At 45.2% G+C, this 15,354-nt stretch overlaps 1 protein-coding gene across 1 annotated transcript; it reads left to right on the top strand.

The window, feature by feature from the left end:
* Positions 1–2,925: 2,925 nt before the first annotated feature.
* On the top strand, positions 2,926–14,504 carry LOC145337324 (immunoglobulin gamma-1 heavy chain-like). Its single transcript, XM_080182125.1, has 7 exons — positions 2,926–3,214; positions 3,307–3,636; positions 4,140–4,216; positions 6,566–6,615; positions 11,987–12,133; positions 13,566–13,891; positions 14,395–14,504. Exons 1-7 carry the CDS (start codon positions 2,926–2,928, stop codon positions 14,502–14,504), a joined length of 1,329 nt encoding a protein of 442 aa, XP_080038251.1.
* The last annotated feature ends 850 nt before the right edge of the window (positions 14,505–15,354 follow it).

The raw sequence follows: 15,354 nt of genomic DNA, 5'->3' as shown, positions 1-15,354 counted from the left end.
TAGTTTTGTTTCCCGACTCCTTTTAAGAAACAAGAACAACACAGCACGGGAAACAGGTCCTTTGGCCCAACGACTCGCGCCACCATTTTGATGAAGTTGCTTGAGCAATTCACTGGGAAAAAAACAAAACCCAACTGCAGGGGGCATAAATCTGTAACACCCATAAGTTCTCTTTTGTACAGAAGACTTTATTTCAAATTTGGACTAACTGTCTTCATTTGCGGCCCTCCATCGTACAAAGAGGAAATTCAGACGCTAGAATTCGCGTAGTTTCTGAGAAGGATAGCAGGACGGAACTATCATTAGTAACAGGAAAGGGAAAACAGACTGGGTCTCTTTTTGTTCAAGACCGCAATGCTGAGGGGTAACAGAATAGATGTCCTGAAAATTGTACCAGTAGCAACTACTCAGTAACAGTTTTCTGTTATGGGGAGGCGATGGCCTCCTGATATTATCGCTAGACTATTAATCTAGAAGCACAGTTAAAGCTCTGGGGACACGGTTAGAATCCTGACACGGGTGTTGATTTAAATTTGACTTCAACACAAAAACTTATAATTAAGCAGCTACTGATGAACATGAAACCATTGTTCTCTGTCGGGAATGAACCGATCTGGTTCACTCAAGTCCTTTCGGGATGGAAATCTGCCATCTTTACCCGGTCTGGCCAACATGCGGCTTTAGAGCCACAGTAACTTGGTTCTAAAGTCTCAATGAATCTGAAATGCCCTCCATAAGTCATGGGCAGTTAATGTCGGCCAGCCAGCACGCGCACGTCCCACAAATGATTAAAAATGTAGATATTTAAACTTAAAAAAGTTAACCCATCCTTCAGCCTGCATCTATCCAATCGCACACTCTGAACTAAAGTGGAGAAAAGTTAATTATTGTCTCTACCAATTTGTGCAATGGATAACACCGCTGCCTTATAGCACCAGAGAACCGGGTTCGATACCTGGTTTGGGTCACTGTCTGTGTGGAGTCTGAATGTCCTCTCCCTGTCTGCGTGGGTTTCCTCCCATCACTCCAGTTTGTTCCCACAGTCCAAAAAAGGTATTCGTTGGTGTATTGGAGGTGCTAACAATTCTCCCTCAGTGTATCCAATCAGGCATCGCGGTGTGGAGAGTTGGGGATTTTCGCCGTAACTTCATTGCAGTGTTAATGTAAGCCCACTTCTGTCATTAATAAAATACACTTTAATTCGAGTGGATTTGAATTTTAGAGTCGGCTGCTCTGCTGTGGCTCACAAACGATTGCCAAACGAATATTGTGTTCACCCCGAGACTGCCCCACAGTGGTGACATCATCTCCCCGGCAGAGGTCGTCATTGTTTCCGTTGAATCTGTAAAGGCCCAACATTGGAGTTTAATGCAGAGAAATGTGAGGTAATTCACTTTGGTAGGAATAACAGGTGTGTTGAGTATAGGGCTAACGGGAAGACTTTGAATAGAGTGGAGGAGCAGAGGGATCTAGGTGTATGTGTACATCGATCCCTGAAAGTTGGGAATCAAGTAGATAAGGTTGTTAAGAAGGCATACAGTGTCTTGGCGTTTATTGGTAGGGGGATTGAATTTAGGAGCCGCAGCGTTATGTTGCAACTGTACACAACTCTGGTGCGGCCGCACTTGGAGTATTGTGTGCAGTTCTGGTCCCCACATTACAGGAAGGATGTGGAGGCTTTGGAGAGGGTGCAGAGGAGGTTTACCAGGATGTTGCCTGGTATGGAGGGGAGATCCTATGAGGAGAGGCTGAGGGATTTGGGGTTGTTTTCGCTGGAAAGAAGGCGGCTAAGAGGGGATCTTATTGAAACATATAAGATGATTAGAGGTTTAGATAGTGTGGATAGTGATATCCTTTTTCCTCTGATGGAAAAATCTAGCACGAGGGGGCATGGCTTTAAAGTAAGGGGGGGTAGTTATAGGACAGATGTCAGGGGTAGGTTCTTTACCCAGAGGGTGGTGAGGGATTGGAATGCCCTGCCTGCTGCAGTTGTAAATGCGCCTAGTTTGGGGGCGTTTAAGAGGTCTGTGGACAGGTTTATGGACGAAAAGGGATTGGTTTAGGTTAGTGGGTCATTGTTGTTGTTTTTTGTTTAACTGGTCGGCGCAACATCGTGGGCCGAAGGGCCTGTTCTGCGCTGTAATGTTCTATGTTCTATGTTCTATGAATGGGATGCAGACCACGTCATTGTCTCTACACTGTCAAGAGAAGCAAGCCCGTGAGACACAACACAAGGACATTTCTATCAGGATGGCCGAAGAATCTCTATCTCTGATAATCATTTTCCAAATCCTGAGGTTTCACTGTGAGTAAGAGGCGGGTGGGAACTTTAATCGGAATCAATTTTATAAACCAGAATGAGCTTTTTCTAAGCCGAAAGCGTGAGCCAGTGTTCAGGTGAAGGCATTTGAACTGGTCATAAAGTTCATTTGTCAGTTCCACCCATGAAGCGAAGAAAATAAGTATAACGACCGAAGTATAAGTATAACGAAAGTAAGTATTACAAAGAATAATGAGATTGTGCAGTGGATAACACTGCTGCCTCACAGCGCCAGAGAACCGGGTTCGATACCTGGTTCGGGTCACTGTCTGTGTGGAATGTCCATGTCCTCTCCCCGTCTGCGTGGGTTTCCTCCCATCGCTCCAGTTTGCTCCCACAATCCAAAAGTGGTGCCAATTGGTGCATTGGAGGTGCTAACAATTCTCCCTCAGTGTATCCGAACAGGTGCCGCAGTGTGGAGAATGGAGGATTTTCGCCGTAACATCATTACAGTGTTAATGCACTTCTGGCATTAATAAAATAAATTACAATTCGAGGCGATTTGATGTTTAGAGACTTCAGATATTTCAATAGTCAGTTTTTATGTCACAATAATCTCTCTAGTTACAGAATCCGAGTCCTCTCTGTCTCAGATCCCCTTCACAATGACAGCTGAAGTGGGCCAAACGGTGGGATTACCCTGTCATGACACTCAAGAAGTGGATTTGGTGTCCAATTATGCGTGGTACCAACAGCGGCTGGGTGAAGCCCCGACACTAATAGACACTACGCCCTGTACTTGGACAAACTGTAGGTTTAGTTTTGAAAAAGCCAATCCAGGGAATGTGTTGATTCTGAAAATTCGCAATGTCCAGACGCGTGACTCTGGTTCCTACTACTGTGTATATACTCGGTCTGCACTGATCCGGAAAGGAACCACACTCCTGGTTGGAGGTAAGAGAGCAAGTGAAATTCACTCAGAGTACGGCACAACATTATCTTTTTTGTGTAAATTAATTGTTAATTGTGTCCCAATATCTGTCCAGACAGTTCCACCAACAAGACGGCTGTGCAGGTATTAGTCCCGCCGGGTGAGCCGGATGTGAATGATCATGTGTCCTTAGTGTGTTTGGTAAGTGGAGTTTCTTCCAACCAGATTGCTATTTTCTGGAATATTTCTGGCCTGGTCACTGAGGGATCGAGTGATCCCGGGATAATGGAGGAGGACGGGACCTACAGCATCAGAAGTCGTGTCATGGTGTCGGGGCAAGTCTGGACAAGTGGCGGTGTCGGTACTTGTATTGTACAAATGGGGATTCGAGCCAAATATTGGACGGAGAGTGTGTCGTTCCCCAATGCAGCAGAAACTGAGACAGGTGAGTTGTTAATCTCCACAATGATGGTTTGAATTCAACTTGTAATCAGTTGCGTTAATGTTCTAACTATTCAGAAATTGACGTCTGTTAGGTACACAGGAGAGAGCTCCAATTTTACCTGCATTATTTATTAATGTCACAAATATACTTACATTAACGCTGCAATGAAATTGCTGTGAAAATCCCCTATTCGCCACACTCCTGCGCCTCTTGGAGTGCACTGAAGAAGAATTCAGCATGTCCAATTCCGCCAACCAGCTCGGCTTCGGAGAATTGGAGGAAACTGGAACGCCCGGAGGAGGCGAGCACCGATGTGGGAGAACGCGCCGACTCTGCACAGACAGTGATCCAAGCCGGGAATCAAACCATGTTCTCTGGCAATGTGAGGCAGCAGGGGTAAGCACTGTGCCGCCCGGAATCCGGTCAATTTTCCCCTCCAAGGCAGAGTCTGTTTTCCCGGATGAAAGTTTTTTTATTGAATCTCCGTCCACCGCCCTTTTCAGACATTGGATTTTCAAACGCAGCTGAGGTCAATGCGACGCTGGATGAGCTTTGCAATCAAGAAACGAAAGCATTGAAAGTATTTTCGATTTTTTCCCCCCTTTTGAGGCATTAATTCAATTATGCATCATCTCACTCCAGAATCTCTAGTTTCCGTTTGGCACCTGTTTTATCATAAATTCCTAATACCTGGAATCCAATCGCATTAAAATCAAGATCAAAAGCAACGCATAAATTGCATTTTTCGATTATGATTACTGTTTGATCTTGTGATTAAGAGCGCATCTGAATGGCCAACGGAAACATCTATAACAATAGATCTCACAACTGGAATTGTACTTGGACTCGGTCGTGAGAAATGCGGAAAACTGTGAAGAAAGTTAGATAGTGTGGCAGTATTTCAATCGTTATTTCAAAGATGTGGTGCAGTCTACGTGCTGTGGGTTGGCCCACAATGACATTAGGGATGGAATTCTGGGATTTTGACCCAAAAACTGCGTCAGAATGCCGATATGTTTCCAAGTCGGAATATTGAGTGGTTTGGAGAGGAAAATGCAGGTGGTGGTGTTTCCATGTAACCGCTGCCCATGTCCTTTTCGGCGGAAGTGTTCGTAGGTTTGGAAGGTGCGGCCTAAGGATGAGTTGCTGCAGTGAGTGTACGCTTAAAACTGGATCAGCAGATGGGCACCACGACAGCTCAGTGGCTATCACTGTTTGCTGTGGAGATACATGGATTTGGGCCAATGTCTGTGGTAGTATGCGCATTCTCCCTCTGGTTGCGTGGGTTTCCTCCCGGTGCTCCGGTTTCCTCCCACCCCCGAAAGATGTGCTCTGAGGCTGATTGGTTAACAAATTGTCCCTAAATTATTCTCCCCTTAATCTGGTTTCCAATGGGGGTACCATAAGCATAGACATGGGTCAAGGGTGGAGGAGGAAAAGCACAGTGTTAAAATGGCGGCTCGGGCTCACTGGGCCCAGGGGCCTGTTTCCCGTGCTGTATTGTTCCTTGTTCACACTGCTGCTTCGGAGCGTCGGCTGGTGGAGGGACTGAATGTGCCGCCAATCGAGCGGGCTGCCTGGCCCTTGATGGATTCAAGCTTCTTTCGCGTTGTTGGACTTGCACCCAACCAGGCAAGTGGGGGGTAATCCATCACACTTTTGACTTGTGCTTTATAGATGGTGAACAGGCTTTGGGGAGTCAGGAGGTGAGTTATTCACCACAGGATTCCCAGCCTCTGAGCTGCTTTTGGAGCCATTCTGTTTAAGTGGGGATTCCAGTTGAGTTTTGATCAATGATAATCGAAACAAATGTCAATGGTGATTCAGTTATGGATATAACACAATGTCGAGAGGCAATGGTTAGAGTGTCTGCGTTCAGCTTCCCGTCCCAGCAACGCGGAAAGATTTATTTGACCCAGCAGCAATTTCTAATAGTTTTCTCTCCACAGGATGGTGCAATCTGGAACTTTCCATTGCGGTAAGAATCCTGGTGATCCCGATTATCGTTTTTGTCCTCCTCTCCATTTCCATTTGGAGGAGAGGGAGATCAGGTGAGGAATAATGTTCAGTAGGAATATCATTACTGTTCATCCAATGTGACTCCCCTCGAAGGTTTAAATTACTGATCACAGTGTCTTGTTTCAGGAGAGCGAGCGGAGGGAGCCGGGAATGAAAGGTGAGTAACTGGGCCATTTTCAAAGTTCATCTCTCTGTATATAATATCCTGTTAAACACAGTTCAAAACCTCTACTTATTCCAATGGTACGTGATGACGTTTTCCATATTTTAGCAAAGAGTATCCATTCTCTCAAATATTTGTGGGCCAGGATTTGCAGGATATAACACCTGTTTAACTTTATTAATTTTCTGATGCAGTTTTACCTTGAGAGAAAGGCAACGCAAAGGGCAGCGGAAAGAGAGACAAACGGGTAAGTTACATCCAAATGTTTGCAAAGATTCAATATCAGTGAACAGATAAATCATAGAGACTTTGCCGTGGGCGGCACGGTAGCACAGTGGTTAGCACTGCTGCTTCAAAGCTCCATGGACCTGGGTTCGATTTCCCGGCTCGGGTCACTGCCTGTGTGGAGTTTACACATTCTCCCCGCGTTTGCGAGGGTTTTCTCCGGGTCTCCGATTTCCTCCCACAACCCAAAAAGGAGCTTTTATGCTGATTGGTGTTAACAAATTGTCCCTAAATTGGATCTCCCTTCATATTCTCTAATTTTGCACCCCTCGATTGTGGAGTCCAAGAGGCGTAGGTAAAAGACATAGGTCGAAGAAGGATTGGAATGCGGCACTCACTGAGTGTTAAAATGGCGACGCGGGCTTGTTGGGCCGAAGGGCCTGTTTCCTGTGCTGTGTTGTTTTTTGTTCTTTGACTTCCTAACTGCTTTCCTAAATTGATACCTTTCACTTTGTTACACAGATAACTATCGCCAAACATATGGAAAGGGAACACAAGACTGTGCAGATCAGGTAAGCGCTTTGCAAATATTTTAATATCATTGAGGAAATTGGATTTTGGAATAAGTTGCAGGATGTCCCATCTGGGATAGTTCATGCGGCTGTCAGCGAGGAGCTCACTGTCTGAAACATCTAATTGTAACCAAATCACACCCGTCCACACTTTGGAACCAGAACATGTATCTTTGCGGCTCTTCCAAATGATCATACAGCGATTGAGTTAATGTTCCGGTTACAATACCTCGGACAGACGTTGCTGCGGATTTCCAGCAGTTTTCATTGCTGATTGCCAGATTTCTGCGTCTTTTCTTTCACTTTATTTTTTTTGCGGTGGGTCTAATTCTCCCTCACTCAGTTCCAGGTTTTTTCCCATCCGCGCACAGTTGGAAATGTTTTAATTGCTGGGGTTATGTTTACAGTGAGATCGTGGTTAACAATGCTCCTTCTAAGTGTCAGGGACACAGGTTCAATCCTCGGCTTGGGTCACTGTCTCTGTGGAGGTTGCACGTTCTCCCCGGGCCTGCATGGGTTTCCTCCGGGTGCTCCAGTTTCCTCTCAGCGTCCAAAGTTGTGCGGGTTAGGTGGGTTGGCTATGCTGAATTGCCCTTAGTGTCAGGCGGACTAGCTGGAGTAAATGCATGGGGATAGGGCCTGAGTGTGATTGTGGTGCAGACTGGATGGACCGAATGACCTCATGCTGTACCGTAGGATTCTATATATGTGCTGGCTTGAGCCTGTGTGCTTGAGAGATTCTATGTATATCTCTCTGTTTCTGTGTTGTTGAGAGTTTGTGTGTGTGAGAGATTGTGAGATACTCTTTCTGTGCATCTTTCTCGGTGAGAGATTATGTCTATGTTGAGCGGGACGGGTAGATGTTTGTGTGCGTGAGGGGGAGACTCAGGGAGAGAAAGAGAGGCTATGTGTTTGAGGGAGCCAGCGGATGAGTGAACACTTCCTGTACTTTGTGTGTGTGTGTGTGTGTTTCTGTGCGCCTCTTTGTTTCTATGTGTAAGTGTGTCTGAGTCTGTGTGTCCTGGAGCTGTGAAGCAGCAATGCTAACCACGATGCTACCGTGCCGCCCACGATGGAGGAATTACTGACTAATTCTTCCACGGACGCATTAAGACATTTATTTTGCAATTGAGATAGAGGCCACTGGAAGCGGCATCAACAAACACTTTGAAAGGAAATTGGATAACTGCTTGTTGGAAAGAACATTGATAAGCATTATGAAGAAAGTTGAGGTGAAGTTTGGACTAAATGGGATATTATGACCTTGCGGCCTTATCGCGAGAAGATTAATCCATAAATTTAGCTCATGTTCTGAGGATCGTGCTCTAACCCAGCAATGCCAGAGGGCGGATTTTATATTCAGCGAAAAATAAAAATCTGGAATTAAGAATCCACAGATGAAGAAGAAACCATTCTTGGAAAAACACGTGAGGTACACTATTGTAAAGTCAATATGCCATTCTTATCTAGCCTGGCCTACGTGAAACTTCAGGGCCTCAGTCTGATGGTTGACTCTCAATGCTCTCTAAATAAACACAACGAAGAATGCGCAAAGCCAGCGATACCCACGTTCCACGGGTGAATAAAAGGTAGATTGCCCTTCCAAACATCCAACGTGGATTCATTGGGCCGAATAGTTTCTATCTAAGCAGGAGGATTCTATGATTTTATGTTGTTTTGAGGTTCGGTGTCATCTCAAATATTTATGGGCCGAATGCTTCCTTCCAGAGAAAGGGTGCAGAGGAGGTTTACCAGGATGTTGCCTGGTATGGTGAGAAGGTCTTATGAGGAAAGGCTGAGGGGCTTGAGGTTATTTTCATTAGAGAGAAGAAGGTTCAGAGATGACCTAATTGAGGTATACAAGATGTTCAGACGGTTAGATAGGGTGGACAGTGCGAGTCTTTTTTCTCGGATGGTGATGGCTAACAGGAGGGGACATAGCTTTAAATTAAGGGGTGGTAGTTATAGGACGGATGTTAGAGGTAGAATCTTTACTCAGAGGGTAGTAAGGGTGTGGAATGCCCTGTCTGCAGCAGTTGTGGACTCGCCAACTTTAAGGGCATTCAGACGGTCAGTGGATAGGCATATCGATAACATTGGAATAGTTTAGGTTCGAGGGTCATTCGATTGGTTCCACTGGTCGGCGCAACATCGAGGGCCGAAGGGCCTGAACTGCGCCGACTATGTTCTATGTTCTATGTTCTGCACTGCAGGGAATCTATTGCTTCCTTTGGTCATTCTATAATTTGTTAATGTTTCAGAGTAGACTGACATAAGCCTCCCTGGATTTGGCCGCCTTGGAAAAGAGATCAAAAAAGAAGGCGGATCGAAAATAAGGATCCAAACCATGAGTTCTGGAGGGGGCAGAATTTCCCGAAAATTCCACAGCCTCATGGACGTAACCATGGAGCCAATGAGACCCCCTTCAAACAGTTATCCTATCCTCGCGCATCCATCAATTTTTGCCTCCAGCGTTCATTGTAAATGATTGGAAATTGAGTTTAGGGTTTTTCACAGGAATAGTGTCCTTCAGCTGTAGGCAAAACTTCCAACAATGCTCAGAAAATTTCCTGAGTTTCTCTGGAAAGTTTCTGCTGATCGTATCGTTCAGGTTACTCACAGGAAATGTACAAATTCTCTTTGTAAATGTCAATGCGTGACTACCAATTAATGATTCTATTTTTACAACGATGCTTTGTCTTGATCTTGATCAACAATAAACTTAAAACGAAATGTAATCTTTGTGATGCTGCGATTTCTGTTGAACTGACACAATCCGTCCAGAATTCAGATGTTTGTCAATGCTTCAGGTGTGAGAGGTTTGATGATTTATCGATTTGGAATTCAATGACAGATGGGCCCAGATTGCAATGCATTGAATTTCCAATGTTTTCATCATAATTTTACACAATGAGTTTGTGTTTGTATTTAACATAAACCATACATTTCAAAACAATAGGATGAGTGCAATGTTACGGAAGAAATAACGAATTTCGATTTGTGATCTGCAGCATCTGGATCATCTTCTCAATCCTTGTCATTTCCTCGCCAGCTCTGACCTGATTTATCGAAAGTGGTATTTTCGTGAGACTATTAACCTAAAAAACTCAAATGCCACAAACTCCCTACTCTTCCATACTCAGACGTATAAAGTGTTCATCTCAATACTTCTTAAATATTGTGACCGTTCCCACCTTTACCATCCTCTCAGGCAATGACTTCCACATTCCTATTACCCTCTGATTTAGCAGTTTGGATCAGGCATTGGCTAGCTGATAGAAGACAGAGGGTGGTGGTTGACGGGAAATATTTAACCTGGAGATCAGTTACAAGTGGTATACCTCAGGGATCTGTTTCGGGGCCACTGTTGCTTGTCATTTTTATAAATGATCTAGATGAGGGTGTAGAAGGATGGATTAGTAAATTTGCTGACGACACCAAGGTCAGAGGAGTTGCAGGCAGTGAGGATGGATGTTACAGTTTGCAGCGGGACAAAGATAAGCTGCAGACCTGGGCCGAGAGGTGGCAGATAGAGTTTAATGCGGAAAATGGTCAATGGATAGGCGTATAGATAACATTGGAATAGTCTGGGTTAGAGGGTCATTAGATTGGTTCCACTGGTCGGCGCAACATCGAGGGCCGAAGGGCCTGTACTGCGCTGTAATGTTCTATGTTCTTTGTGGAAACCTTTTTTTAATCGCATCTGCTGTAAACCACATGTTCTTTAGTTTAAATCAATGTCCCAGGCTGGGTATTGAGCCCTCTGCTCTGGTGAAAAGTTCCTTCCTATCCATCCTATCTATGCCGCTCATATTTTTTTTAACCATCCATCAGTTCCTCCCTCAACCTTCTCTGCTCGAAGGTAAACGACCCTAGCCCATCCAGCCCTCAGCTGACACAGTCCAAGAGTGTGCAATTTGCTCAGTCCCCCGTTTAGTTGTTCTTTGTTCTTTGAATTTGACAAACTGTCATGTTGCTGAATTCAGCCACATTTTCTGTTCAACACAGTTTAGATCAGTCTGATCACGTGTTTAGCACAAGCTCGTAGGTGTTTCTCGTTATAGACTGAGCTCTGCGCGGCCTCTACATCGATAAACAGGAAATGCTCAACAACAAGTCACCCTGCTCTGATATTTTTACTGCGCAATTCTCACCGCAGCACGCTGTGTCTGCAAAATGTACATGTTCACCAGGTCTTCCGGTTCCCTGTGTGACCGCAGCCCGGCAACTTTCTATCACCCTGAATGTTGCAGCATCTCGTTGCAGGTCTGTGTCTTCACCAGTCCTCTATTAGTGTCGCTCATTTGCAGGGGTGGAACCACTGAGGTAGTGAGTCAGGTAGAAAGTTCAGCCAATGCTTACTTCCGTTAAAAATAGAATTTCATGGTGAAAAAATGAATAATTTGCAGCTGATCAGAATCGTTCACGGGAAACATTCACCAATATATCCACCTGGACGTTCTGCTCCAAAAACATCAGTATCATCCACGTCCTTATACATTCCCAGGGACGTCCCAAGGCCCATGAACCTGATTTAAAATAGTCTTCTACATCCCTCTATCTCCATCCCGCTCATGTGCCTGTCTAAGTGACTCTTAAACAACTCCAACGTGTTTGCCTCCACCACCTTGCTTGGCAGAGCATTCCACACCCCCACTACCCTCTGTGTGAAAAACCTCCCTCTAACATCCGAATTATACCTCGCCCCCGTCAGCGGATAGCAGAAAATTGCGTTGAATTCACCCCAAACACATTATTACATTCTGTTTCCTGCAAAAAAAAAGTAATGAATGAAGATATATTCAAAAGGATGCAAATGTTTTCATGCTGGATGCATATAACTATCGAACTGGACCCGTTCATGTTCTGACCCAAGCAAACATTTGCAGCCTTGTTGTTCATTAAATTTGCACCCCTTTATTGTGGAATCCAAGAGATGTAGGCAAAAGTCGTAGGTAGAAGAAAGATTGGAATGAGGCACTCACTGAGTGTTAAAATGTGCGGCGCCGGCTTGTAGGGCCGAAGGGCCTGTTTCCTGTGCTGTGTTGTTCTTTGTTCTAAATCGCGTTTTCAGACATTCGGAACCTTACAGACATCTAAACAGGCGTCGAATCTCTTTAAATCGTGTTCATTGCTCGATACTCCAGGAATAAATATTGAGGCAATGTTGTCGACAGAATATTTATACAGCATGACTGCATTTTTTCCCCTGAGGAGTAAGGTGTACTAGGGAATCGCGTAAGGGTGTTTTCAATGTTTGCAAACACGATGTCCAGATACAGAACACGGAGATTCTCTCATTATCAAATAGGAACAAGATTAAGTGTATGACTCCAGCGGACATTAAGTGTTTCTTGTTCACTCGTCTCAGTTTGGATCGATCATTCAGTTGCACTGCAGGACGCGTTGGAGGTTTTCCAAGCCCAGGGAATGCTGCAGGCGATGGGAACAGTGGGTTAACAGAAAAGATGCAACTAATGATTCGAGAAAGTTTTTCCAATGGGAGCAAATCACGCATGTAGGTATCTATATTTTAAACAGCGCAGATGAAACTAAGCAAAACATGTAAACAAAGAACAAAGAACAAAAGAGCCGGGGAAACAGGCACTTCGGCCCAACGAGCCCGCGCCGCTATTTTAACACTACCAGTCACCGCCGCCCCCCCCCACCCCCCACCCCTGACACTTATCTATTGTTTTATGGCCATCCACACTGGGGGAAACTAATTTAGGGACAATTTATTACTGCCAATCAGCCTAATAGCACATCTTTGGTGTGTGGGAGGAAACCGGACTACCCGGAGAAAGCCCACGCAAGCAGGGGCAGAATGTACAAACTCCCACAGACACCGGCCCAAATCCATGTGTCTGCACAGCAATCAGTGATAGTCACTGAGCTGTCGTCTTGCCCAGCATCTGGTCCAGTTTAAGCGCACACTAACGACATGAAGCACAAGGCCAATGTCGAAGAACCAAGAGCAGCCCAAGTACGACCCATCGCGTGTATGCCCCTCGTTGGACAACAAGGCGGACCGACGTAAAACCTGTGAACTAAAAGAGAAAAACATTCGTATCATTCAAAATCCTTTTACATGACCAGGGACGTCCCAATGCTAATGAACCTTATTTAAAACAATCTCCTATATCCTCCCGTCTCCAGCCCACTCATGTGCCTGTCTAAGTGACTCTTAAACAACTCCAGCGTCCCTGCCTCCACCACCTTACTTGGCAGAGCATTCCATACCCCCACTACCCTCTGTGTGAAAAACCTCCCTCCAATATCCGTGTTAAACCCCTCCCCCCTCACCCTAAACCCTGGCCCCTCGTACTGTGTGTCTCTAACATGGGAAATAGCTTCCCTCTGTTTACTCTATCTGTACCCTTCATAATCTTATATACCTCTATTCGATCCCCCCCTCAGTCGCCTTCTTTCAAGGGAAAACAGCCACAATTTGCTCAATCGTTCCTCATAACCCAGTCCTTCCATAGCTGGCAACATCCTGGTAAACCTCCTCTGCACTCTCTCCAGAGCCTCCACGTCCCTCCGGTAGTAAGGCGACCAGAACTGGACGCAGCACTCCAAATGCGGACTAACCAACGTTCTATACAACTGCAACATTAGACTCCAGCTCTTATATGCTATACTCCTTCCAATAAAGGCTAACACACCATTAACGTTCTACACAGCCTTCTCCACTTGTACTGCCACCTTCAAAGACTTGTGCACTTGCACCCGCAGGTCCCGCTGGGTTTCTATACTCTTTATAGGCGTACCCTTTATCATATAACTCCCCCCTACATTATTTCTGCTAAAGTGCATCACCTCACATTTATCAGGATTAAACTCCATTTGCCACATATCTGCCCAATATACCAGCCAATCAATATAGGCATGATCCTTTTTTGTGTGTAAAATAATCGTTAACTGTTTCCTAATTTCTGTCGAGACAGTTCCACCAACAAGACGGCTGTGCAGGTATTTGTCCCGCCGGGTAAGCCGGATGTGAATGATCATGTGCCCTTAATGTGTTTGGTCAGTGGAGTTTCTTCAAACCAGATTGCTATTTTCTGGAATATTTCTGGCCTGGTCACTGAGGGATCGAGTGATCCCGGGATAATGAAGGAGGACGGGACCTACAGCATCAGAAGTCGTGTCATGGTGTCGGGGCAAGTCTGGAGAAGTGTCGGTGTCGGTACTTGCATTGTTCAACTGGGGATTCCAGGCAAATATTGGACGCAAAGTGTGTCCTTCCCCAACGCAGCAGAAACTGGGACAGGTGAGTTTTTAATCTCCACAATGATGGTTTGAATTCAACTTGTAATCAGTTGCGTCAATGTTCCAACTATTCAGAAACTGACGTCTGTTAGGTACACAGGAGAGAGCTCCAATGTTACCTGCATTATTTATTAGTGTCACAGATATGCTTACATTAACACTGCAATGAAATTGCTGTGGAAATCCCCTATTCGCCACACTCCTGCGCCTCTTGGAGTGCACTGAAGAAGAATTCAGCATGTCCAATTCCGCCAACCAGCTCGGCTTCCGAGAATTGGAGGAAACTGGAACGCCTGGAGGAGGCGAGCACCGATCTGGGAGAACGCGCCGACTCTGCACAGACAGTGATCCAAGCCGGGAATCAAACCAGGTTCTCTGGCAATGTGAGGCAGCAGGGGTAAGCACTGTGCCGCCCGGAATCCGGTCACTTCTCCCCTTCAAGGCAGAGTCTGTTTTCCCGGATGAAAGTTCTTTTATTGAATGTGCGTCCACCGCCCATTTCAGACATTGGATTTTCAAACTCAGTTGAGGTCAGTCCGACGCTGGATGAGCTTTGCAATCAAGAAACAGAAGAATTGAAAGAATTTTCGATTGTTTTTTCCCTGAGGCATTAGTTGAATTTTCCATAATCTCACTCCAGAATCTCTAGTTTCCGTTTGGCAACTGTTTTATCATAAATTCCTAATACCTGGAATCCAATCGCATTAAAATCAAGATCAAAAGCAACGCATAAATTGCATTTTTCGATTATGATTACTGTTTGATCTTGTGATTAAGAGCGCATCTGAATGGCCAACGGAAACATCTATAACAATAGATCTCACAACTGGAATTGGATTTGGACTCGGGAGTGAGAAATGCACAAAACTGTGAAGGAAAGATAGATAGACTGGCAGGATTTCAATAGCTATTTCAAAAATGTGGGGCAGTCTACGAGCTGTAGGTAGACCCACAATGACATTAGGCATGGAATTCTAGGATTTTGACCCAAGAACTGCGACAGAATGACAATATTTTTCCAAGTCAGGATATTGAGTGGTTTGGAGAAGAAAATGCAGGTGGTGGTGTTTCCATGTATCTGCTGCCCATGTCCTTCAAGATGCAAGTGTTCGTGGGTTTGGAAGGTGCTGTCTAAGGATTTTTGATGAGTTGCTACAGTGAGTGCAAACACACTGCTGATTCTGAGCGTAGGGCTGGTGGAAGGAGTGAATGTGTTGCCAATCGAGCGGGTTGTTTTGCCCTTGATAATGTGAAGCTTCTTACGAGTTGTTGGAGTTGCAACCAAACAGGCAAGCGGGGGGTAATCCATCACACTTCTGACTTGTGCTTTATAGATGATGAACAGGCTTCGGGGAGTCAGGAGGTGAGTTATTCTCCACAGGATTCCCAGGCTCTGACCTGCTTTGTTAGACATTCTGTTTAAGTGGGGATTCCAGTTGAGTTTTGATCAATGATAATCTGAAA

This window comes from Carcharhinus amblyrhynchos, unplaced genomic scaffold, assembly GCF_965287045.1.
Source record: "Carcharhinus amblyrhynchos unplaced genomic scaffold, sCarAmb.v2.hapA scaffold_46, whole genome shotgun sequence".
NCBI classification, from domain to species: Eukaryota; Metazoa; Chordata; class Chondrichthyes; order Carcharhiniformes; family Carcharhinidae; genus Carcharhinus; species Carcharhinus amblyrhynchos.
This window is presented reverse-complemented; position numbering and strand designations above follow the sequence as displayed.